The sequence below is a fragment of the Eucyclogobius newberryi genome, unplaced genomic scaffold, assembly GCF_026437365.1.
Source record: "Eucyclogobius newberryi isolate DKJ021-1_F unplaced genomic scaffold, fEucNew1.0.hap1 SCAF_2, whole genome shotgun sequence".
Classification (NCBI taxonomy): Eukaryota; Metazoa; Chordata; class Actinopteri; order Gobiiformes; family Gobiidae; genus Eucyclogobius; species Eucyclogobius newberryi.
The window spans coordinates 2,267,969-2,293,408 of NW_027315834.1; the positions used below are offsets into that span (position 1 = coordinate 2,267,969).

Genomic DNA, 25,440 nt, shown 5'->3' on the forward strand with positions numbered 1-25,440 from the left:
ACCCCTGGACTGTGGAAGCCTGACCCCTGGACTGTTGAAGCCTGAGCCCTGGACTGTTGAAGCCTGACCCCTGGACTGTTGAAGCCCGACCCCTGGACTGTGGAAGCCTGACCCCTGGACTGTGGAAGCCTGACCCCTGGACTGTTGAAGCCTGAGCCCTGGACTGTTGAAGCCTGACCCCTGGACTGTTGAAGCCCGACCCCTGGACTGTTGAAGCCCGACCCCTGGACTGTGGAAGCCTGACCCCTGGACTGTGGAAGCCTGACCCCTGGACTGTTGAAGCCTGACCCCTGGACTGTTGAAGCCCGACCCCTGGACTGTGGAAGCCTGACCCCTGGACTGTGGAAGCCTGACCCCTGGACTGTGGAAGCCTGACCCCTGGACTGTTGAAGCCTGAGCCCTGGACTGTTGAAGCCTGACCCCTGGACTGTTGAAGCCCGACCCCTGGACTGTGGAAGCATGACCCCTGGACTTTGGAAGCCTGACCCCTGGACTGTTGAAGCCTGAGCCCTGGACTGTTGAAGCCTGACCCCTGGACTGTTGAAGCCCGACCCCTGGACTGTGGAAGCCTGACCCCTGGACTGTGGAAGCATGACCCCTGGACTGTGGAAGCCTGACCCCTGGACTGTGGAAGCATGACCCCTGGACTGTTGAAGCCTGACCCCTGGACTGTTGAAGCCCGACCCCTGGACTGTGGAAGCATGACCCCTGGACTGTTGAAGCCTGACCCCTGGACTGTTGAAGCCCGACCCCTGGACTGTGGAAGCATGACCCCTGGACTGTGGAAGCATGACCCCTGGACTGTTGAAGCCTGACCCCTGGACTGTTGAAGCCCGACCCCTGGACTGTGGAAGCCTGACCACTGGACTGTGGAAGCATGACCCCTGGACTGTTGAAGCCTGACCCCTGGACTGTTGAAGCCCGACCCCTGGACTGTGGAAGCATGACCCCTGGACTGTGGAAGCCTGACCCCTGGACTGTTGAAGTCTGACCCCTGGACGGTTGAAGCCTGACCCCTGGACTGTGGAAGCATGACCCCTGGACTGTGGAAGCATGACCCCTGGACTGTTGAAGCCTGACCCCTGGACGGTTGAAGCCTGACCCCTGGACTGTGGAAGCCTGACCCCTGGCGGTCACTGCGAGTCCAAAAATGACAAAATTTGCCATTTTTTTGTTAAAAAAAATATTTCTGGCTGGTAGGCTTAATTAGACAGTACAGCTGAGCAGAGACGAGATGAGACGAGGTGAAAAAGGAGGACATGCAATGAATTGTCGGAGCCGGGATTCAAACTCAGGACACCGGCTGCACTTGGAGCATGGCATATGTGCTGCCGCCTTAACCACTGGGTAATAAGCACAGATATTACCCAGAGATTTTCAACGTCCTCCCTTGTTGTCTGCTAGTCAGGCCTGTGCTCCATATTCTGTGCCACAGGTTTGGGAAAAGATTACATTTTTCATTGTAAAAAAATATGTGTTTTTAGAGTTTTTCTCTCAAATTGTTGATTTTGTATTATTCCTAATATTAGTATTATTTCTATATAATACATAACGGAAACAAAATCAAAACAAACTAAACCAGATAGAGATAGTGAAGAATCTAATGGCTTTTTTGGCTGCAGCAGAAGTACATTCCAGAAGTACCCAAGGTCTTTATCTTACTGTAAATTAACAAACAAATTCAAACTGTGTTTTGGTGGGAAAATGAACTGTGTTGTTGTGAATAGAGTAAAATATTCTGACTTCGTGAAGTGAATTTAATCCGTTGTTCCAACAGATCTCAGCATGTGATGAACCAATAAAAGGACTTCTCCAATCACAAGCTGAACATCTGAAGTGTTGTTCCTCACGACTCCTGCAGGGGGCCATGGCCGAGCTAGAGCCTCCAGAGCTGCAGCTGCACAGTGAGCCTCAATACTGCCACCACCTCTGCTCAGGGCTGCTCAGGGCTGCTCAGGGCTGCTCAGGTCTGCTCAGGGCTGCTCAGGGCTGCTCAGGGCACAGGGGTACTCTCTCTCAGGGCACAGGGGTACTCTCTCTCTCAGGGCACAGGGGTACTCTCTCTCTCAGGGCACAGGGCTACTCTCTCTCAGGGCACAGGGGTACTCTCTCTCAGGGTACAGGGGTACTCTCTCTCAGGGCACAGGGGTACTCTCTCAGGGCAGAGGGGTACTCTCTCTCTCAGGGCACAGGGGTACTCTCTCTCTCAGGGCACAGGGGTACTCTCTCTCTCAGGGCACAGGGCTACTCTCTCTCAGGGCACAGGGGTACTCTCTCTCAGGGCACAGGGGTACTCTCTCTCAGGGCACAGGGGTACTCTCTCTCAGGGCACAGGGGTACTCTCTCTCAGGGTACAGGGGTACTCTCTCTCAGGGCACAGGGGTAGTCTCTCAGGGCACAGGGGTACTCTCTCTCAGGGCACAGGGGTACTCTCTCTCAGGGCACAGGGGTACTCTCTCAGGGCACAGGGGTACTCTCTCAGGGCACAGGGGTACTCTCTCTCAGGGCACAGGGGTACTCTCTCTCAGGGCACAGGGGTACTCTCTCACAGGGCACAGGGGTACTCTAAATGACCGTGTGTAACAACTATATTTAAATTATTCCAAAATAAATCCAAATAAGCCTGTTTCCCCCTCACTTCTGCTGCTCAAGCCTCTACAGGCCGCTGAGCAGTACTGCAGGAAGCTTGGTTCTTCTTCTCCTGCAGCTGCTCAGTCTGTGGGCGTGTTCATGTAACATATTCTTTACAACCTGAGTGGACAGCAGCTTGTTTTAGAGCGCTGCACGCTCTAACTGAGCATGTGCAGAGGAGAAGGGAAGCAACAGCAGCGCCAAGTTTTAACAAACAGACTTAAAACGATCTTTTAGAGTCTGTGTTTGTCGCTCAGGCTCTTCATGTTTACGATGATTAGACGTTAAAAACACAGGATTTGAATCATTGCTATTGTTGTGTATTGAATCAGTCCAATCCATCTAACATGATAAACGGGTGTGGCATCACGTGATTGGCTAAACGCTAGAACATGGTGAAAATCTCAAAAAAAACGTTGTCCTTGTGTTTTTGTGAGATGAAAGTTCAGTAACTAACAATGAAATATCCACACGCCCTTTGCTGCTGGTTCAAAGCTGTATTTAATATAGCGCTAGCTACATTCAGTGCTTCTCAGTCCGCCAACATGCGCAGTGACCACGTGACCACTCCGACCAATCAGAGCATGAGCTGCCAAAATTAAAGATCTAAAAGCTATTTTTAAGAAAACGGAAGGGTTTTCAACCGAGAAGAAGTTCACAATCTGAAAACAGGAGAAGTTCTCCACAAAACTAGTCTTCTGTGAATGCTGTAGATCCATGTCAGCTGAACACAAGCCCTTAGCAACAGGTTTAAGCTAGCAACACCCTATCCAGACGTTTCAAAAGATCCATCAAGAGTTAGTTTTTCTATAGGGGAACGTTCAAAAAATGTTCTATAAAGATTACTTGAAGGTTACAATTTACATTTAGGAGGGAAACAACCTTCAGGGAACATTCTGCTAACTTAAAAAAAACCTTCCTTGAGGATTCTGGGAACCAAAAATTGTAAGCTGTGGCGCTCACATCGACATTGACAAATCACATGGAAGGCTTGGTTTTCGTGGTGCACCGGAGGTACACACAGATTTCGACACTTGGAAGTGTAATAAATGAGGACATGCATTCCTACAGTGAATATACAATCTGTGCTAACAAACATGAGACAGGTTGTTATCAGGACGTCCCGCCTGGTGCCTTTCATCTTTGTAACTTGTCAGCCCTGTTTTTCAGATGAGCTCTCTGTGCCGTCTTCACCTGCCACTGTCCGGAGTGAGTGTGGCATCACCCCCCTGACACCCACACCCTCCCCGGTAATGCCCTCCAGCTCTTACTTAAGATGTGAGCCAGTGTGTGCTGAGTGTGTGGTTTCCTGCAGAAGGTCGAGCTCTGGCCTCACATGGCCTGTCCGTTCTCTGTGGTGGTGGCCATCGATTTTGGAACAACCTCCAGTGGCTACGCCTTCAGCTTCACCCACTCAGAGGCCATCCACGTGATGAAGTAAGAGCCTGTGCACAACTGTGGGCTGGTCCGGGCTCAGTCCAGGTCTAGTCCTGGTCTAGTCCTGGTTTAGTCCTGGTTTAGTCCTGGTTTAGTCCTGGTTTATTCCTGGTTTAGTCCTGGTCTAGTCCTGGTTTAGTTCTGGTTTAGTCCTGGTCTAGTCCTGGTCTAGTCCTGGTTTAGTCCTGGTTTAGTCCTGGTTTAGTCCTGGTCTAGTCCTGGTCTAGTCCTGGTCTAGTCCTGGTCTAGTCCTGGTTTAGTCCTGGTTTAGTCCTGGTTTAATTCTGGTTTAGTCCTGGTTTAATCCTAGTTTAGTCCTGGTTTAATCCTAGTTTAGTCCTGGTCTAGAATGTTTAACAGGCTCGCTTGAGAAAGATGACTTACTATGTGTCCAATGGGAGCAGGCGCTGGGAGGGCGGAGACCCCGGAGTAGCCAATCAGAAGAGCCCAACCTGCCTCTTGCTGACCCCTGACCTCCGGTTCCACAGTTTTGGCTACTCCGCACGGGACTTTTACCACGACCTGGACCCGGACGAGGCGCGACACTGGCTCTACTTCGACAAGTTCAAGATGAAAATCCACAGCACCAGTGTAAGAGAGAGAGACTCATCCAAACGCTTCATTTCACTCACGACCTCAAGTGTTTTCAACCATCAACGATCATTCACCAGAACAACAACCAGACCATGACTATCCATCATCCTGATGATGACGGGGCGATGAGAGATGGCTGGGCAGAGACTCGGGACGGGGGCTATGACTCGGGTCGGGGGCTCTGACTGGAGGGGCTCTGACTTGGGACTCGGGACGGGGGCTCTGACTCGGGACGGGGGCTATGACTCGGGACGGGGGCTCTGACTCGAAGTCGGGGGCTCTGACTTGGGACGGGGGCTCTGACTCCGGACGGGGGCTATGACTCAGGGGGACGGGGGCTCTGACTCGGGACGGGGGCTCTGACTCGGGACGGGGGCTCTGACTCGGGGGCTCTGACTCGGGACTGGAGCTCTGACTCGGGTCGGGGGCTCTGACTCGGGTGATCAAACCAGCTCATTGGGATTGTGCAGTAGTTTAACCGTGAACTGAAGGCTCTGCTGAAGGAGAAGAAGAGAGCCTTCAGGTCAGGGAACAAGGAGGAGCTGAGGACTGTGCAGAAGGAGCTGAGGAGGAAGATCAGGCAGGCTGAGGCCGGCTACAAGAGGAGGATGGAGGAGCAGCTGCAGCAGAAGAACATTCAGGGAGTGTGGAGGAGCCTGAAAACCATCTCGGGCTTCAAAATCCCATTTAAATCATTCACCCACTGTAGGGGATCTACAGTGGGTGAATGATTTAAATGCTCACTTCTTGAGGTTTGATCGGTCACCCGCCCCTCCCCCTGCACAGCTGCATGCTCCCTCTTCCACAGCTGGACAATGCCCTGCATCTGTTCCTCTTCGCTTATCTGCCCCGGACCATCAGCTCCCCACTTCGCCTGGACTCACCCATCCCCCCAGCACACGGTCCCCCTGCCAACCACTGACTGTCACAGCAGCACAGGTGAGGAGTGAGCTGAAGAGGATTAAAGTGAGGAAGGCAGCAGGACCTGACGGCATCAGCCTCAGGCTCCTTAAGTCCTGCGCAGATGAACTGTGTGGAGTTATGGAGCATGTCTTCAACATGAGCCTGAAGCTGAGGGTGGTACCACAGGTCTGGAAGACCTCCTGTCTGGTACCTGTGCCTAAGACACCGCGCCCCAAAGACCTCAACAGCTTCAGGCCAGTGGCTCTCACGTCCCACCTGATGAAGACACTGGAGCGGCTGATCTTGGACCACCTCCGCTCCACCGTGAGCTCAGCCATGGACCCGCTGCAGTTTGCATATCGGTCTGGCATCGGAGTGGAGGACGCCGTCATCTCCCTGCTGCACCGCTCTCTCTCTCACCTGGAAAAGCCTGGCAGCTCTGTGAGGTTCCTGTTCTTCAATCTTTCCAGCGCCTTCAACACCATCAGCTCCTGAGGGACAAGCTGGAGACGGCTGGTGTGGAGTATGACCTGCAGAGTGGATCCTGGACTACCTCACAGACCGACCCCAGTTTGTGAGAGCACGGGACTGTGTGTCTGACATCAGGACCTGCAGTGTGGGGGCGCCCCAGGGCACTGTCCTCGCGCCCTTTCTCTTCACCCTTTACACTGCAGACTTCAGACACGACACGGACAGCTGTGTCCTGCAGAAGTTCTCTGATGACTCTGCCATCATCGGACTCATCACGGATGACGATGACGCGGAGTACAGAGGACTGGAGCAGGACTTTGTGGACTGGTGTCAGCGGAACCACCTCCTCATCAACGCGGGGAAGACCAAGGAGATGGTGGTGGATTTCCGCAGACGCCACCCCACTGCCCCCTCACCAGTGAACATCCAGGGACGGGACATTGAGAGAGTGGACTCATACAAGTACCTGGTGTTCATCTGAACCACAAACTGGACTGGACTCATAACACAGACGCACTGTACAGGAAGAGCCAGAGTCGGCTCTACCTCCTGAGGAGACTCAGGTCTTTTGGAGTGACAGGGCCACTCCTGAAGACCTTCTACGACTCTGTGGTGGCATCAGCCCTCCTGTACAGTGTAGCCTGCTGGAGCAGCAGCATCACAGAGAGGGAGAGGAAGAGGCTGGACAGAGTCATCAAGAAGTCCAGCTCGGTCCTGGGCTGTGCTCTGGACTCGGTGCAGGAGGTGGAGGACAGGAGGGTCCTGGCTAGATTCACATCTATGCTGGACCATGAGTGTCACCCCCTGCAGGACACTCTGTCCCCTGCAGGACACTCTGTCCTCTCTGGAGAGCAGCTTCAGTGAGAGACTGATCCACCCTCGATGTGTGAAGGAAAGGTTCCGTAGGTCTTTCCTTCCTGCTGCTGTCAGACTTTATAACAAAAACTGTTAGTACTGAACACTCGCAATACTGGCCTAACCTAATACTGATGTGCAATTCTGTCATATGTGCAATTGCTGTGAAATTCATGTGCAATCCATGTGCTGTCGTGACACATATTCATGTGCAATTACTGTCGTGATCACATGCAATGGTATTTATTTATTTATTTGTCTATTGGAGTTTTTATTTATTTATAGGAGATCTTCTACTGAAAGTGTTTTTCAGACTTCCTATAAGTGATCTGTTCTTCTGTATCTACCTCTGTATCTACCTGCGTTGCACCAATGAAATTTCCCCATGTGGGACAATAAAGGAATATCTTATCTTATCTTATCCTAGTTTAAATTGTTGTTGTTGTTGTTGTTGTTGTTGTTGTTTTATGGCGGTTGGCATCCAATTGTTGCATTACCGCCAGACTTTATTCCTCAGACTTTTCGTAGTCCTCAGACTCTGTCGTAGTCCGTAAAAGTACTCCTTCCATTGCTTTGGTGTTACAAAGCCCATGAGGTCATGATATGTCTTTGTGACTAGAATAGTTGTTGTTGTTTCAGAGACCGACCGGCTTTATTCCAGGGAGACTCTTCTTCATCTTCCTCTCCTTCTTTGACGTTCGGTGCTTCCACCGTACAGCTTTATTCTTCAGGCTTCATTCTATAGGCTTTAATATGTCCACTGATGTCGCCGCTTGGTAGCCGTGCGTCTACGAGACTGGACGAGGACAGGAGACCACCCCCACCCCCATCTCGTCACTCTGATCACTCTGACTCCCCAAAAGCAGACCCCCATCACTCCGACTCCCATTTAGCGCCTTTAGCCTGTTTTCTATATCTGCCCAATCAAGCTCCTTTGTTCCAAAGAATCTCCCTGCAGCTTTAGCAATGATCCTGATCCTTTCAGTTCTGCTTTGAGTCTGAGCAGCACAGTTTACAACATCCACCATAAAGAGTACAAAATCCTCTCTATCCACAACCAGGGTATTCTCATTCATTCTGGAACCTGCACACTTGGGACCTCCACTCTTGAAACCTTCACACTTCTTGGGAGCCACGCTGGCCTTTCTCATTTCGCCCTGGCTGGGAGCAGCGCTGGCTTCTCTCTCTGTATTTACTCTAAACTCGTTACTTGAAACTTTCTTGACTGCATCTGCATAGGATATACCTTGAGAGACCTTTATTTTCTGCACCTCAGCAGCTCTTTTGCTAAACCTGCATCCCCCATAGGCAGAGCTATGTTCTTCCCCACAGTTACAGCACTTCAGTTTTGCTCCCACGTCACACTTCCCATACTCGTGATCTCCTGCACATTTACCACATCTTTGCCTCCCTCCACAGACCGCTGCAACACGCCCAAAGCGCTGGCACTTAAAGCAACGCAGGGGCGGTGGAACATATGGCCTAACGTCATGGCACATGAACCCAATGAACACCTTACTAGGCAGGCACCTCCCTTCAAGTGTTACCATTACCGACAAGCTGTCACATCTTACCCCAGACCGGGTCACCTTCAACCGCCTAGCGTCCAGCACCTTAGCTCCAGTCAAATTCTCCTTAACTTCATCCACAGACGTCGCCGTAGGGACGCCTACGATAACTCCTCTGACCGTGTTTCTTTCAGCATCAGACACAAGAATGTCCTTTCCACCCAGACGTTTAGTTCCAATCGCCTTCCGTTGCTGAGCCGCGTCCTTGCACACGACCAGCAGCGAGCCATCTCTAAGGACACTCGCACTCTTGATCACTCCCACAGCTACAGTTAGGCTCTTTGACAATGCCACTGAATTCCACTCCTTAAAGGATGCACTATCCTGTGCAAGCTTTATGATCACCTCACAGTCTCTGCTCTCACTCCGGATATCAATAGCTTCAGCCTCATCCTGCTGCTCATTCCCAGAACCCTCGGACGAGCTAAGGGACTTTTCACGTTTCCGGGCACGTGCAGCCAGAAAAGGCTGCTCCTCCACGCCGTCCAGAACGTCTTCGACCACCGATCCACTCTCCTCAGCCATCTCCCGTCTCTCCAGACCGGGTTCTTCTATGGTGTTTTATGGCAACTGGTATCCATATGTTGTTGTTGTTGTTGTTGTTGTTGTTGTTTTATGGCGGTTGGCATCCGAGTGTTGCATTACCGCCAGACTTTAATCCTCAGACTTTTCGTAGTCCTCCCTAGTTTAAATTGTTGTTGTTGTTGTTGTTGTTTTATGGCGGTTGGCATCCGAGTGTTGCATTACCGCCAGACTTTATTCCTCAGACGTTTCGTAGTCCTCAGACTCTGTCGTAGTCCGTAAAAGTACTCCTCCCATTGCTTTGGCGTTACAAAGCCCATGAGGTCATGATGTGTTTTTGTGACTAGAATAGTTGTTGTTGTTGTTGTTGTTGTTGTTTTATGGCGGTTGGCATCCGAGTGTTGCATTACCGCCAGACTTTATTCCTCAGACGTTTCGTAGTCCTCAGACTCTCAAGTCCTCAGACTCTGTCGTAGTCCGTAAAAGTACTCCTTCCATTGCTTTGGTGTTACAAAGCCCATGAGGTCATGATATGTCTTTGTGACTAGAATAGTTGTTGTTGTTTCAGAGACAACACCCGGCTTTATTCCAGGGAGACTCTTCTTCATCTTCCTCTCCTTCTTTGACGTTCGGTGCTTCCACCGTACAGCTTTATTCTTCAGGCTTCATTCTATAGGCTTTAATATGTCCACTGATGTCGCCGCTTGGTAGCCGTGCGTCTACGAGACTGGGCGAGGACAGGAGACCACCCCCACCCCCATCTCGTCACCCCCATCACTCCGACTCCCATTCAGCGCCTTTAGCCTGTTTTCTATATCTGCCCAATCAAGCTCCTTTGTTCCAAGGAATCTCCCCGCAGCTTTAGCAATGATCCTGATCCTTTCAGTTCTGCTTTGAGTCTGAGCAGCACAGTTTACAACATCCACCATAAAGAGTACAAAATCCTCTCTATCCACAACCAGGGTATTCTCATTAATTCTGGAACCTGCACACTTGGGACCTCCACTCTTGAAACCTTCACACTTCTTGGGAGCCACGCTGGCCTTTCTCATTTCGCCCTGGCTGGGAGCAGCGCTGGCTCCTCTCTCTGTATTTACTCTAAACTCGTTACTTGAAACTTTCTTGACTGCATCTGCATAGGATATACCTTGAGAGACCTTTATTTTCTGCACCTCAGCAGCTCTTTTGCTAAACCTGCATCCCCCGTAGGCAGAGCTATGTTCTTCCCCACAGTTACAGCACTTCAGTTTTGCTCCCACGTCACACTTCCCATACTCATGATCTCCTGCACATTTACCACACCTTTGCCTCCCTCTACAGACCGCTGCAATATGCCCAAAGCGCTGGCACTTAAAGCAACGCAGGGGCGGCGGAACATATGGCCTGACGCTATAGCACATGTACCCAATGAACACCTTACTAGGCAGGCACCTCCCTTCAAGTGTTACCATTACCGACAAGCTGTCACATCTTACCCCAAACCGATAAAGGATGCACTATCCTGTGCAAGCTTTATGATCACCTTACAGTCTCTGCTCTCACCCCGGATATCAATAGCTTCAGCCTCATCCTGCTGCTCATTCCCAGAACCCTCGGACGAGCTAAGGGACTTTTTACGTTTCCGGGCACGTGCAGGCAGAAAAGGCTGCTCCTCCACGCCGTCCAGAACGTCTTCCATCCCCGATCCACTCTCCTCCGCCATCTCCCGTCTCTCCAGACCGGGTGTTGAGCAAGGTCTCCTCACAGTTTTGTACAATAATGGCGGTTGGCATCCAAGTGTTGCATCTAGTTGTTGTGTCAGAGACCAACCGGCTTTATTCCAGGGAGACTCTTCTTCATCTTCCTCTCCCTCTTTGACGTTCGGTGCTTTGGAAGTACAAAGCCCATGAGATCATGGGACGTCTTTGTTGTTTTACAAAGCCCATGAGGTCATGGGACGTCTTTGTCGTTTTATCCTTTAGAAGTCCTTCCTCCATGACAAAGTCTGAGGAATAAAGTCTGGCGGTAATGCAACACTTGGATGCCAACCGCCATAAAACAACAACAACAACAACAACAACAACTTTGGCGTTTCTAGGCCCATGAAGTCCAAGCGCGTTAGAACATCCTCTTGCTCCTCAACCTCGGCTCAGTCTCCAACACCCCCCACCTCTATAAACGTTTACCCAGCCCTGTGCTACATAAGTAAGCAACCACAGCCTGACACAAACCCTGTGACTGGATCGCCAGAACGTTCCGCAGATTGAACTCCCGCCCATTATTCCGAAACCACAAGGCCAACCCGGCCCTTTCCCTATCATAAGCCTCACAGCAAATCAGCACATGCTCGACAGTCTCTGGCACCCGACAGTGACCACACAGACCGGTCGGATGTTTGCCTATCCTACTCAGTGACCAATTGAGTCCAGTATGGCCATCCTCAAGGCCCTTTCCTCCCACGCGTTCCTGCCCATAGACCCGCAAGGACCCACACTACCCTGTATGTGATAGAGATGCCGTCCAGTAACACAGTGGCTCCAAAATTCCTGCCAAAGGCCGACCACATGACTCTTGATAACGGGCTTGATTTCAGACTTGCCCAACTCAACCGCCACATCAATTGATGGCCGCCGAAGGGAACGTTTAGCCAGTGCATCAGCCATTTCGTTACCATCCACCCCCACATGCGCAGGGACCCAAATGAAGGAAACCCTCACATCCTTCCTGGACAGGGAGAGCATCAGACAGAAGATGCCATTCAACACATCCTGTCTGCAATCCGATTTCCCAGATTTAATGCTTTGCAATGCAGAAAGGCTGTCAGAGGCCACCACAGTGCCGCAACACTGCAAAGCAGATTCCGCCCATTCCAACGCCAACCGTATCGCTATAAGTTCCGACGTGAAAACAGAAAGGCGATCTGTCAACCTCTTCTTGACCGCTAGCCCCAGGTCAGGCACAAAATAAGCGGCGCCAGTACGCCCACTCTCAGGATCCCTAGACCCGTCGGTATAAATAAACACATCACCTGAGTGCTTATCGATGAGCGCTTGAACGGCAAACTGCGGTGCCCTCCCAGCGACTCCTCTAAGCTTGCCATGCAAGCTAACATCAACAGGAGCCGGGACAAACTTCCACGGAGCCATAGCAGACAAAGCCACCGACGGGCTCACACGCAGATCACCAACCCCCGCAAGCCGCGCCTTCGCATTTCCTACCTGGCTGAAAACCATACCGCCAGCCTCACTCTGCCCCCCATCAACCCTGAGAAAGTCCCTCACCGGGTGAGAGCTCGTATGACCTTGCACATTCACCCAGTAAGCCAACAGAAGTTCTAGCCTCCGGAGCCGTAACGGCAATTCCCCCAACTCAACCTGCAGCGCCGAGACAGGGGAGGTCCTAAAAGCCCTACAGCAGATGCGCAAGGCCTGGGCTTGCTCCACATCAAGCTTCTTTAAGTTAGTCTCAGCCGCAGACATGTAGGCTATACAGCCATAATCAATAGCCGCCCTCATGACGGCCCGATAAATACCCAGGAGCGACCTTCTGCTGGCCCCCCAGTCCTGGCCGGATAGACAACGAAGCAAGTTATTCACCCTTTTGCATTTACCACTGACCTCATCAATGTGCCGACGCCAACTAAGCCTCTCGTCAAAGGTGACCCCCAAGAACCTCACCTCCCTGACCTGTTCGAGCACCTGCCCATGCAGTCGAAGGGAGACGTCCCTATGCCCATTGAAGAAACAGATCACTTGAGACTTCCGTACGGACAGTTTAAACCCCCACTTCAGGGTCCACTGCTCCACCTGCTGTATTGCCCTTTGCAGTTTCGCCTCGTAAAACCGGAGATTCCTCCCTCTCACCCATAGAGCGCCATCGTCAGCATAAAGGCTCCTCCCAACATTGTTGTTGTTGTTGTTGTTTTATGGCGGTTGGCATCCGAGTGTTGCATTACCGCCAGACTTTATTCCTCTGTGTTACATCACTTATTACGAAATGTGATTGATTTAAACGCACACTGTCCTCACTCAGGGTGGCTGCTCGTGTCTAATTTGTGATTGGCTCTCACCTTCTCCTATTCACTCCTATTGGCTGCGCCATGCTTTTTTTGGATGTGAAAATTGGCTGTGCTGCTGTTCCTGAGCAGGGAGACCAAAAGAAGGGACGGAGCGACTGTGCCTCACATAGACCCATTTCTATCCTGAATGTGACTATCGTTTATATATCGTTTATACACCTCAATTATGTCCAAAAGAATGGAACAAATCCTCCCAAACTGAATCCACAAAGATCAGACAGGATTCATGAGCAAACGACAAACACAAGACGACATCTTTACACAGAATGAGACAAATACAACAAAACAAAGCAGTAATAATTAGTTTTGACGCTGGACTTATGTATTTAAAGTGCTAAATAAATGTCAAATAGACGATTGAAATATTAAACAAATTGGGGCTCTTTACAATGGTCCAACATCAAGACTTAGAATCAATGGTCATCTCTGGACAGGGCTGTGCCTGGTCTCTCCTTCTGTTTGCTTTATTTTTGGAAACATTGGCCCGATTTCTTAGACGCTCAAAAACAATTCAGGGAGTTACAAATTGATGGGACTCAACATAAAATGATGATGTTTTATTATGAAAAAAAGGTTGTCTATTCGGGTATAAATTGTAGCTAAATTTACACTCGTATAATTTTTATGCAGCGAGTCACGCCCTCTCTCCAAATGGACACCGGTTTTAACATTACTGTAACTGTAACGCAACGCTCCTTATGTCCTTTTTATTCTTATACCATGTTGTATTATATTTAACCAAACCACATATTTCCAAACTCAATGTAATGCATTTTCTTTAAAAAATGTGTCCAGTGTCTGGATCCGAAAGGAATGTACAAAAAACTGAAATGATCTCATCCTGGCCCCGCCCTCTGACCTTTAGAACGACTTACCTATTTACATTTTAAAACCTGATAATCTTCGATATTTATGTGTGATACTTCATAAAGATCTATCAATTTTGAAAAAAATATTACTATAAAAAAGAGTCCTGATTTCCACTGTTTGATGAGAAATGACCAGAAGAAAAAGAAGGCGGGGTTGTTTATTACTCTTATTTACTGCATCGAAACATGAAGTTAGAACTACCTTAAAATCTATGTGTAACTAAAATAAATAGATAGATTGATTTAGGTGACGTGAAAAAAATATATGCATATCTTATTCATTATGGAAAACCGGGTCCAGGACGACTCTAATATCTTTCTGGCGTGTTTACGTGCATAAGGCCTACTACAAGTAGCACGTAAACACGCCAGAAAGCTACACGTAGCCTAGCCTAGCAGCTATGTATTTTGCCTCTGCAGCAAGTAGCCAAACATAATGTATTCTGCAAACGTGGCAGTAGAAATATGATTTCAGTAGCGTAGTGCTGACGGGAGGTTGAATGGAAATTGCTTTGCTAATGATCAGTTTGGGCAAGTTGATAAAGACGGTGTTTTCAGAACGAGTTCATTAATTCATCCAGACACAAAGTATTTATAGCCATCCAAGCTCTTGTACCTTGTCAGTGCTTCAGCAGTGTACGAAGACCGTTTGTTGATCAGGTAATTGTAGATGTCCAGGTAGTGTCACTGTTACTGCCCAAGAGCCGCGACTCGCTGAAAACACTGGCTGTAACATCGCTTTCGGCAGGAGCGCGGTTCTGGGCCTGTCTCACCAATCTTGGATAAATAACGCTCTTTGTGAGGGTCTGACGACCTCGCAGCAGATTCAGAAAGTCCATCATTTACAGAAAGGTCTGACATCACAGAGCGTGTACGTGTATTACGTGTCTCTGTGTGTTTTTGCCGTCTGCAGCGGTTGCGCAACTGAATCACGTGACGTCAGGTGCACGTCCTCTATCGGACCCAGGTTTAATCTGGTGAATCCAGAAATGTGCTCTTTTAGACAGGAGCGGGTCCAGATGCCCATCTCTAGGAGCAGCTTTGCCAGTTCAATACCAATATATTTTGATGAAGAATTGGGATTATTATATTCCACAAACTGAGCATCAAAGGGAAAAGCACATGTTTTTACTCTTCTGAGGCCCAAACAAACGTTCAACACACAATATTTCTCTCCTATTTAGTGATATAGGCCCCGCCCTCCATCTGAGATTATGACATCATCAGATTCTAGAACACGAATACAACATCTTTTGTGGTTAGTGCAAAAACCCAAGGCCCCGCCCCAAGGCCCTCCTGCCACAGGATTGGACGCCTGTAGCACTGAGGACACGTGACCATCCGTCTAATGGACCATTACATCTCGTTTGTATCTTAGCTGTGACATTTGTGGCTTTAAGGGACATGGGATCCAGCATTAGAGGTCAACAAATGATCAAGTAACATTCAACATCACATCCCTGAGCCAAATATCCCTTTAAAAGGAAGTAGGAGGGAATCAGGAAGTACATGAGGAAGTACATCAGGAAGTTCTCTGAGATGGATTAACTGGACATCCGGCAGGTCCAACAATCAAACAATCAGACACTGTTTTCTGTTGGGCGTTGCTTGGTGACTGGGCAGGGTTTTTTTGTGTTCATGGGACACAATAAGTGACAGGTATATACTGCACGACAGGGCCGTAGTTAACTAAAGACATCCTTGGTCGACTGAAGACACACCTTGTCAAGAGATTAGTCTCTGTTTCTCATATATATTCATATTCCTGCGTCTTGTCTCTCAGGATCTCTCCATGGAGACGGACTTGGAGGCAGTGAACGGCCAAAAGGTCAGAGCCATCGAGGTTTTTGCCCACGCCCTGCGTTTCTTCAGAGAACACGCCCTCAAGGTAGAACCTACTCACACAAACATGTCATTATTTTGATCTCAAAATAAAGGTCATTACGTCATGGGAGGACGGTCCCCATAAGGCAGGTCTCCAGGTGCGTTTACACAGATATTAGTGTAAACGCAATGTTATAAGTACCTGTCCTCACACACACACACACACACACACACTCACACACACACCCCTCACACACACACACACACACACATACACACCCCTCACACACACACACACACACACACACATACACACACACACACACACACACACTCACACACACACACACCCCTCACACACACACACACACCCCTCACACACACACACACACACACACTCACACACACACCCCTCACACACACACACACACACCCCTCACACACACACACTCACACACACACACACACACACCCCTCACACACACACACACACCCCTCACACACACACACACACACACACACCCCTCACACACACACACCCCTCACACACACACACACCCCTCACACACACACACACACACACACCCCTCACACACACACACACACACACCCCTCACACACACACACACCCCTCACACACACACACACACACACACACATACACACACACACACACACACACACTCACACACACACACACCCCTCACACACACACACACACCCCTCACACACACACACACACACACACTCACACACACACCCCTCACACACACACACACACACCCCTCACACACACACACTCACACACACACACACACACACCCCTCACACACACACACACACCCCTCACACACACACACACACACACACACCCCTCACACACACACACCCCTCACACACACACACACCCCTCACACACACACACACACACACACCCCTCACACACACACACACACACACCCCTCACACACACACACACCCCTCACACACACACCCCTCACACACACACACACACACACACACACACACACCCCTCACACACACACACACACACCCCTCACACACACACACACCCCTCACACACACACACACACACACACCCCCCCCCACACACACACACACACACACACACCCCCCACACACACACACACACACACACACACCCCTCACACACACACACACACACACACACACCTCATCCTCTTCGTATCACTGTGTGCAGGAGGTGATGGAGCAGTTGTCATTGGTGATGGAGGCAGAGGAGATCCGCTGGGTCCTCACTGTTCCAGCTGTGTGGAGACAACCGGCCAAACAGTTCATGAGAGAGGCTGCCTACCTGGTACTGCACTCACACACACACCCGAGCGGGACTCGGAACCCGAGCTGTTTAGGTCTGACCGCCCGGCCCCGCCCGGCCCGGCCCCTCCCAGTAGCCCCCTTCCACCTGTGTTTTTTTTTTTAATTGCAGTAAGAAACATTGTACAGTGAGTTTAACATTTAAAAATAACATAATAATGCCTCATTCGTCCAGGAGGGTTCCATTGTAGAAAAAGTCATCCAAGAGTCATTCTCAATCTGCGGGTCTAGTCTGAGAACCTGCCCACCGGGAGGAACCTCATGATAATACAGCTTGTTTACAGTTTTGAGACTCATCTTCTCTGTATCCTAACAGCCCTGTAATGGGCTATCAAAATCCTTTTGTAAGCTGGCTGTAGCTCCCTCATCACTGTTGAGTACCTGATTAACATCAGAATGATCTGGGCTTCCCCCGCTCCCAGGCTTCAAAAGACTATTTTATAGGACCAGTACATTTAATCTTAAACCTCCATTTCTGTTTAAAGAAGGATTCTCTTTTTGAACAAAGACTTTAAATCTTCTTTCAAAGCATCTTTTGTCCTGCTCAGAATCTTCTCCTCTCTGTATTTGATGGAGTGGTTTGTGTCTTTAAGATGCAGATGCACGTCGCTCTGTGGTCCTGAACTCCAGTGTCTGACGTGCTGATAAAGCCTCTTGTGCAGTGGCTGTTTAGTTTCACTATGTGGCGCTCTTTACATAGTGAGACTACTGCATTGGACAGAATAAACTACATTACTCTGTGTTTGACTAGGCATCTTGTCCTAAGGGTGAACCGTTTTTTGTCTTAAAGTGTTGCCCGGTTTAAAATAAACAGGTATTTCATGCTGTTTAAAAATCCTTAGTAGTTTTTCAGACACCTAAGGGATAGAGCTGCCATTTCTTCTTGGTTCTATTTCCCTTTTGTCTCTTTTGTCCTGCTTTTTGGTTTTCATAAAGATAAAGAAATAGTCCATTCTGAAACAGATTGCATGTGGATTAGGAAAGAAATGTGTATATTAGCATGCATTAGGGTTCATCTCCCTCGTCAATCAATTCTATATTTTTCATTAATTTACGGAACTTTATTGTTACTCCAGTGCTTCTCGAATTTGACACGTCCAATGTAGGTTGGATGCGAAAATTACAGATTAGGGTTCCCTCAGAACCGGAAGAGGCCCCGGGGAAGACCCAGGACACGCTGGAGGGACTATGTCTCTCAGCTGGCCTGGGAACGCCTCGGGATCCCCCCGGAGGGAGCTGGAGGAAGTGTCTGGGGGAGATGGAAGTCTGAGAGTCCCTGCTTAGAATGCTGCCCCCGCGACCTGGCCCCGGATAAGCGGAAGAAGATAGATGGATGGGTTCCCTCAGAGTGGTTCGCAATCAGGTTCAAAATATTCGTATAAAGGTGAAATCACTTCCTGGTGGAGCACACACATGCAACAGAGCAAAAACCTTTCCATTATTAGTTCCTTTGACCAATACATACTCTGTCATCATCAGCTTTGCATTCAAAACTTTGTTCAAAAGCTCTTTGGTTTGAAATCAATATTGCAATTCCCCTTTTGTGTTTTTTCAATATTTTTGATGGTTTGATTGGGTTTTTTGGTGTTTTTTCAGTAATGTATCTCGGAGCGTGATCACTTATGTCTATTCTGTCCACATCAGTGATTTTAGATCTATCTATTCTAGTACATATCATGTGGATTATACCAGTGGTTCCCAAAGTGGGGTCCTCCAAAGGTTGTCCACAACAAGCAATATAATAATATTGAGTTTGAAATCCACTTGACATAATATAGTAATGTAGTAGTAGAATATTTACTATTGTAAATCAATAGTCACTTTTAATGTAAATCTAAAGAAAAAAATAGGATACGTTATTTTGAATAGATTGCAAAGTATTTTCGGGGGGCCTAATGGGACCTTGTTGATAAGAGGGCCAGGCCCTGCAGACAAGTGCAATAACTACGGCAATTATCTTCTCCCATTCTGTCTATTTTTTAATAATATAACAATTTTTAAAAAGAAAATCAGAAACCAGTCAAAAATCAGCTGTGCTTGCATTAGAGAAAAGCAGTTCTTTGACTCAGTTATAAAGTCATAGATGACGACACATCACATGAGCTCCTCTCATTGGGACTGAGCGTAAAGTAAAATGTGTAAAGAAACTCCTTTGTGCCCTGTGCCATCAGGGAGCCCCCTCATAGCCCCCTCATAGCCCCCTCATAGCCCCCTCATAGCCCCCTCATAGCCCCTCATAGCCCCCTCATAGCCCCCTCATAGCCCCCTCATAGCCCCCTCATAGCCCCTCATAGCCCCCTCATAGCCCCCTCATAGCCCCTCATAGCCCCTCATAGCCCCATCATAGCCCCCTCATAGCCCCCTCATAGCCCCCTCATAGCCCCCTCATAGCCCCCTCATAGCCCCTCATAGCCCCCTCATAGCCCCCTCATAGCCCCTCATAGCCCCCTCATAGCCCCCTCATAGCCCCCTCATAGCCCCCTCATAGCCCCTCATAGCCCCGTCATAGCCCCCTCATAGCCCCCTCATAGCCCCTCATAGCCCCATCATAGCCCCTCATAGCCCCCTCATAGCCCCCTCATAGCCCCCTCATAGCCCCCTCATAGCCCCTCATAGCCCCCTCATAGCCCCCTCATAGCCCCCTCATAGCCCCTCATATCCCCCTCATAGCCCCCTCATAGCCCCCTCATAGCCCCTCATAGCCCCATCATAGCCCCTCATAGCCCCCTCATAGCCCCCTCATAGCCCCCTCATAGCCCCTCATAGCCCCCTCATAGCCCCTCATAGCCCCCTCATAGCCCCCTCATAGCCCCCTCATAGCCCCTCATAGCCCCCTCATAGCCCTTCATAGCCCCCTCATAGCCCCATCATAGCCCCCTCATAGCCCCTCATAGACCCCTCATAGCCCCCTCATAGCCCCTCATAGCCCCCTCATAGCCCCCTCATAGCCCCTCATAGCCCCTCATAGCCCCCTCATAGCCCCCTCATAGCCCCTCATAGCCCATCATAGCCCCTCATAGCCCCCTCATAGCCCCCTCATAGCCCCCTCATAGCCCCCTCATAGCCCCCTCATAGCCCCTCATAGCCCCCTCATAGCCCCCTCATAGCCCCCTCATAGCCCCTCATAGCCCCCTCATAGCCCCCTCATAGCCCCTCATAGCCCCCTCATAGCCCCTCATAGCCCCCTCATAGCCCCTCATAGCCCCTTCATAGCCCCCTCATAGCCCCCTCATAGCCCCTCATAGCCCCCTCATAGCCCCCTCATAGCCCCCTCATAGCCCCCTCATAGCCCCCTCATAGCCCCCTCATAGCCCCTCATAGCCCCCTCATAGCCCCTCATAGCCCCCTCATAGCCCCCTCATAGCCCCTCATAGCCCATCATAGCCCCTCATAGCCCCCTCATAGCCCCCTCATAGCCCCCTCATAGCCCCCTCATAGCCCCCTCATAGCCCCTCATAGCCCCCTCATAGCCCCCTCATAGCCCCCTCATAGCCCCTCATAGCCCCCTCATAGCCCCCTCATAGCCCCTCATAGCCCCCTCATAGCCCCTCATAGCCCCCTCATAGCCCCTCATAGCCCCATCATAGCCCCCTCATAGCCCCTCATAGCCCCATCATAGCCCCCTCATAGCCCCTCATAGCCCCATCATAGCCCCCTCATAGCCCCTCATAGCCCCCTCATAGCCCCCTGGTCCGCACCAGTTCTAAAGCCTCGTACAAACCGCTGCGGACGAATCGTGCCCGACGCAGAATTTGAGCGCGTGAACATTAGAAAGACAAACGCACCGGACGCGCGTTCTAGACGCGCCGGACTCATGTCCGTAAAATACACTCAGCAGCAGAAGTGCACCGAGTCGTCCTGCACATGCTCAGTGGAGTTGAGTCGTCCTGCACATGCTCAGTGGAGTCGAGTCGTCCTGCACATGCTCAGTGGAGTCCACTCGTCCTGCACATGCTCAGTGGAGGAGAGTCGTCCTGCACATGCTCAGTGGAGGAGAGTCGTCCTGCACATGCTCAGTGGAGGAGAGTCGTCCTGCACATGCTCAGTGGAGTCGACACGTCCTGCACATGCTCAGTGGAGTAGAGTCGTCCTGCACATGCTCAGTGGAGGAGAGTCGTCCTGCACATGCTCAGTGGAGTCGACTCGTCCTGCACATGCTCAGTGGAGGAGAGTCGTCCTGCACATGCTCAGTGGAGTCGACTCGTCCTGCACATGCTCAGTGGAGTAGAGTCGTCCTGCACATGCTCAGTGGAGGAGAGTCGTCCTGCACATGCTCAGTGGAGTAGAGTCGTCCTGCACATGCTCAGTGGAGGAGAGTCGTCCTGCACATGCTCAGTGGAGTCGACTCGTCCTGCACATGCTCAGTGGAGGAGAGTCGTCCTGCACATGCTCAGTGGAGGAGAGTCGTCCTGCACATGCTCAGTGGAGGAGAGTCGTCCTGCACATGCTCAGTGGAGTCGACTCGTCCTGCACATGCTCAGTGGAGGAGAGTCGTCCTGCACATGCTCAGTGAAGGAGAGTCGTCCTGCACATGCTCAGTGGAGGAGAGTCGTCTGCACATGCTCAGTGGAGTCGACTCGTCCTGCACATGCTAAGTGGAGTCGAGTCGTCCTGCACATGCTCAGTGGAGGAGAGTCGTCCTGCACATGCTCAGTGGAGTCGTGTCGTCCTGCACATGCTCAGTGGAGGAGAGTCGTCCTGCACATGCTCAGTGGAGGAGAGTCGTCCTGCACATGCTCAGTGGAGGAGAGTCGTCCTGCACATGCTCAGTGGAGGAGAGTCGTCCTGCACATGCTCAGTGGAGGAGAGTCGTCCTGCACATGCTCAGTGGAGGAGAGTCGTCCTGCACATGCTCAGTGGAGGAGAGTCGTCCTGCACATGCTCAGTGGAGGAGAGTCGTCCTGCACATGCTCAGTGGAGTCGACTCGTCCTGCACATGCTCAGTGGAGGAGAGTCGTCCTGCACATGCTCAGTGGAGGAGAGTCGTCCTGCACATGCTCAGTGGAGTCGACTCGTCCTGCACATGCTCAGTGGAGGAGTTGTGCTGTGCTGCTTTTCTTGTGGTGTAAATGGAGTTTAATGGCAGATCATGGCTTTGGTTTATTAACTTTACAAAGTTAGCTGGTAGGCGCCAGCCGAGGCAACCCGCCGGGGGCCCGCGTGAGCAGGTCCCGGCGGGGGCCCGGGTGAGCAGGTCCCGGCGGGGGCCCGGGTGAGCAGGTCCCGGCGGGGGCCCGCGTGAGCAGGTCCCGGCGGGGGCCCGGGTGAGCAGGTCCCGCCGGGGGCCCGCGTGAGCAGGTCCCGGCGGGGGCCCGGGTGAGCAGGTCCCGGCGGGGGCCCGGGTGAGCAGGTCCCGCCGGGGGCCGTAGCTGGGGAGATCCACGAGAAGCGTCTTTATCAGATGAAAAGGTGAATAATCTGGTGCCTTAGCAACTGGCTCAGTGCAGAGGAGTAAAAAAACACCCAGTTTTAAGAATCTACAAACTTTTCTGGTTCTTTTCGATGCCCTGGCAGTGGCAATAAGCTTTAGTTTTGTGTTTGATGACATTGTTTAAGTTAAAATGTACACAATGTATTTATAACTCATGTTCTGGCGCTTTAGTGTCAAGTTCTAAGAATGTTCAAACTGAACTGAAGTGTTTTCTGCTTCTGCTGCTCCTAAAATGTGTTTTGTGTCTAATGTTTCATGAGATACAATGTTTCTGACGTTCCCTCTGAAGTCTGTTCATCTTTAATGATTGTGGCTCAGGATTTTGTGGCAAGTGAATACTTCATATTTTATTTAACTGCTACTGAATAAAAATGCTGATGCACTTTACACTTTTGAATTCATTTTGAATTTTGCATTTAAAAACGGTAATTGTTGCCCAGCCCCAACAGAAACAGAACCATGTGTTTTCAGAGCGTGAGCTGTGGCAGATCGAAGCAGTGACTCCGCCTCTTCCTGTGGTGATGATGTCATGAGGAGAGCACAATAAGGGACCGGCGAGCAAACAGGAAGTGAGCCCAGCCCCGCCCTGCTACACTCTCATACTGACCTCTGATAGAACTCCAGTTTTGAATCCAAATAAAAGAGAAATTAGATATATACTTTTATGTATACATTTGTAGTCATTTAGTTTATTTGATTGTCTGAAAGTATTATTTTATCTGTAAATATTAGAGTTTCCGATTCGCCTTAAAATGAAGATTTTACACGAGCGGTTGGGAGAACTGGTGATGGACCTGATGTGCAGCACTTTGGGAACCGGCTTGGACATAAAATGTGCATTATAAAAGTAAATGGATTTATTTCAGAAGATGTTTGTAGAGTTATAAAGAGGATTGTGACTTTAGACAGAATGTTTTTTAAATAACTGCAATCCGTCATTATTCTTGGAGCACTGATATTACAAGCTCTTTCCTCAAACATTATATTACAATATATATTAATATCTGTGTCCCAAAGTCTGGCCTCAGACTCAGCTTGACCAGGCACTTTGGATTGAAGGGCTTATTGTGCGGCCGCTGCACATTACAATTACAAATAAACGTGGAGCCTACTTTGTCTTTTATTCTTTAGCATCTGAAAACGACCTTTAGGACACGAGAGCCTCATGTTCTCTCACTCCAGAGCGAGTTTGAGATGCGCGCGGCAGCTCGCTCTACAAACCCCTTTAAACAGACACAATTGAGACTGTTTTACACTTTTGGAGTAAAACGGTCTTTGGATGATAAAAATTGGCCTCATATTCCATTAAAAAAGACAGAATGAAGCAAGATAAGATAAGATAATCCTTTATTGTCCACACAAGGGCAAACTTGGTTGTTCCACTGCTTATGAACAAAACTCCTCTCATATCTTAATAGGGAATAGAGGGAGAAGAAAATAAAATAAAATAAATAAATAAAATAAAAAGATAAAGATAAAGATAAAAAATAAAAACAAAGATAAGATAATAATAACATAATAATAATAAAATAAAATAAAGTAAAGTAAAAATAGCTAGCATAAGACTAAATAATACTAATAGTAAGCAAGTAAACAAAATAAAACACTCTTATTTACATCAGTAATTGCACATGAATATGACGGTATTGCACGTGTTCAGGGCAGTGTTTGTTAGTGTTTGTTCACACAGCGAGTGTGGATCAGTCACTGAAGCTGCTCTCCGCAGGGGACAGAGTGTCCTGCAGGGGACAGAGTGTCCTGCAGGGGACACAGTGTCTGCAGGGGGCGACACTCATGGTCCAGCATAGATGTGAGTTTAGCCAGGACCCTTCTGTCCCCCACCTCCTGCACCGAGTCCAGAGGACAGTCCAGGACGGAGCTTTGTCCAGCTTCTTCCTCTCCCTCTGTGATGACCACACCTACAGGAGCTGATGCACCACAGAGGAGGAGAAGGTCTTCAGGAGCGGCCCTGTCAGGAGCGGCCCTGTCAGGAGCGGCCCTGTCAGGAGTGGCCCTGTCAGGAGCGGCCCTGTCAGGAGCGGCCCTGTCAGGAGCGGCCCTGTCAGGAGCGGCCCTGTCAGGAGCGGCCCTGTCAGGAGCGGCCCTGTCACTCCAAAAGACCTGAGTCTCCTTAGTCTCCTTAGGCCGACTCTGGCTCTTCCTGTTCAGTCTGTGTTATGAGTCCAGTTTGTGGTTCAGATGAAACACCAGGTCCTTGTATGAGTCACTCTCTCAATGTCCCTGGATGTTCACTGGTGAGGGGGGCGTGGCCTGTCCCGTCCCTGGATGTTCACTGGTGAGGGGGGCGTGTTCACTGGTGAGGGGGGCGTGTTCACTGGTGAGGGGGGCGTGTTCACTGGTGAGGGGGGCGTGTTCACTGGTGAGGGGGGCGTGTTCACTGGTGAGGGGGGCGTGGCCTGTCCCGTCCCTGGATGTTCACTGGTGAGGGGGGCGTGGCCTGTCCCGTCCCTGGATGTTCACTGGTGAGGGGGGCGTGGCCTGTCCCGTCCCTGGATGTTCACTGGTGAGGGGGGCGTGGCCTGTCCCGTCCCTGGATGTTCACTGGTGAGGGGGGCGTGGGGCATCTCATTGGTCTTCCCCCGTTGATGAGGAGGTGGTTTCGCTGACACCAGTCCACAAAGTCTGTGTCGTGTCTGAGGTCTGCAGTGCAGAGGGAGAAGATGTGTGATACGTCGAGCTGGTGCACTTCTCACAAATGGATAAAAGGAATAGTTTTTAGCCTTTAGTGTTTTCTCGAGGCTCAGTCTGCTCTGGTGATGCTGGTGCAGGGGCGGAACAGGGAATTGAAGGGACTGTGGGGGCCCTCATAATAGTACAGAGTTGCTAATAATATTGCATCTAAAATGCACCAGAATACAGAAGATTAAACCCTTAGGATTGTGATTCATGCAATATATATAA

At 50.1% G+C, this 25,440-nt stretch overlaps 1 protein-coding gene across 2 annotated transcripts in view; it reads left to right on the plus strand.

Annotated features, from left to right (window-relative positions):
- The first annotated feature begins 1,837 nt into the window (after positions 1–1,837).
- The window catches only part of hspa12b (heat shock protein 12B), a 39,485-nt gene continuing 15,882 nt past the window's right edge, over positions 1,838–25,440 (plus strand). The window contains exons 1-6 of one of the 2 annotated variants that reach the window (XM_072454681.1): positions 1,838–1,904; positions 3,802–3,881; positions 3,947–4,068; positions 4,470–4,659; positions 15,691–15,795; positions 16,954–17,070. In XM_072454681.1, the coding sequence (XP_072310782.1) occupies positions 1,868–1,904; positions 3,802–3,881; positions 3,947–4,068; positions 4,470–4,659; positions 15,691–15,795; positions 16,954–17,070 (651 nt within the window). In that variant the 5' untranslated portion in view covers positions 1,838–1,867. The remainder of the gene's footprint in view (positions 1,905–3,801; positions 3,882–3,946; positions 4,069–4,469; positions 4,660–15,690; positions 15,796–16,953; positions 17,071–25,440) is intronic. The other variant, XM_072454682.1, reaches the window with a different exon arrangement.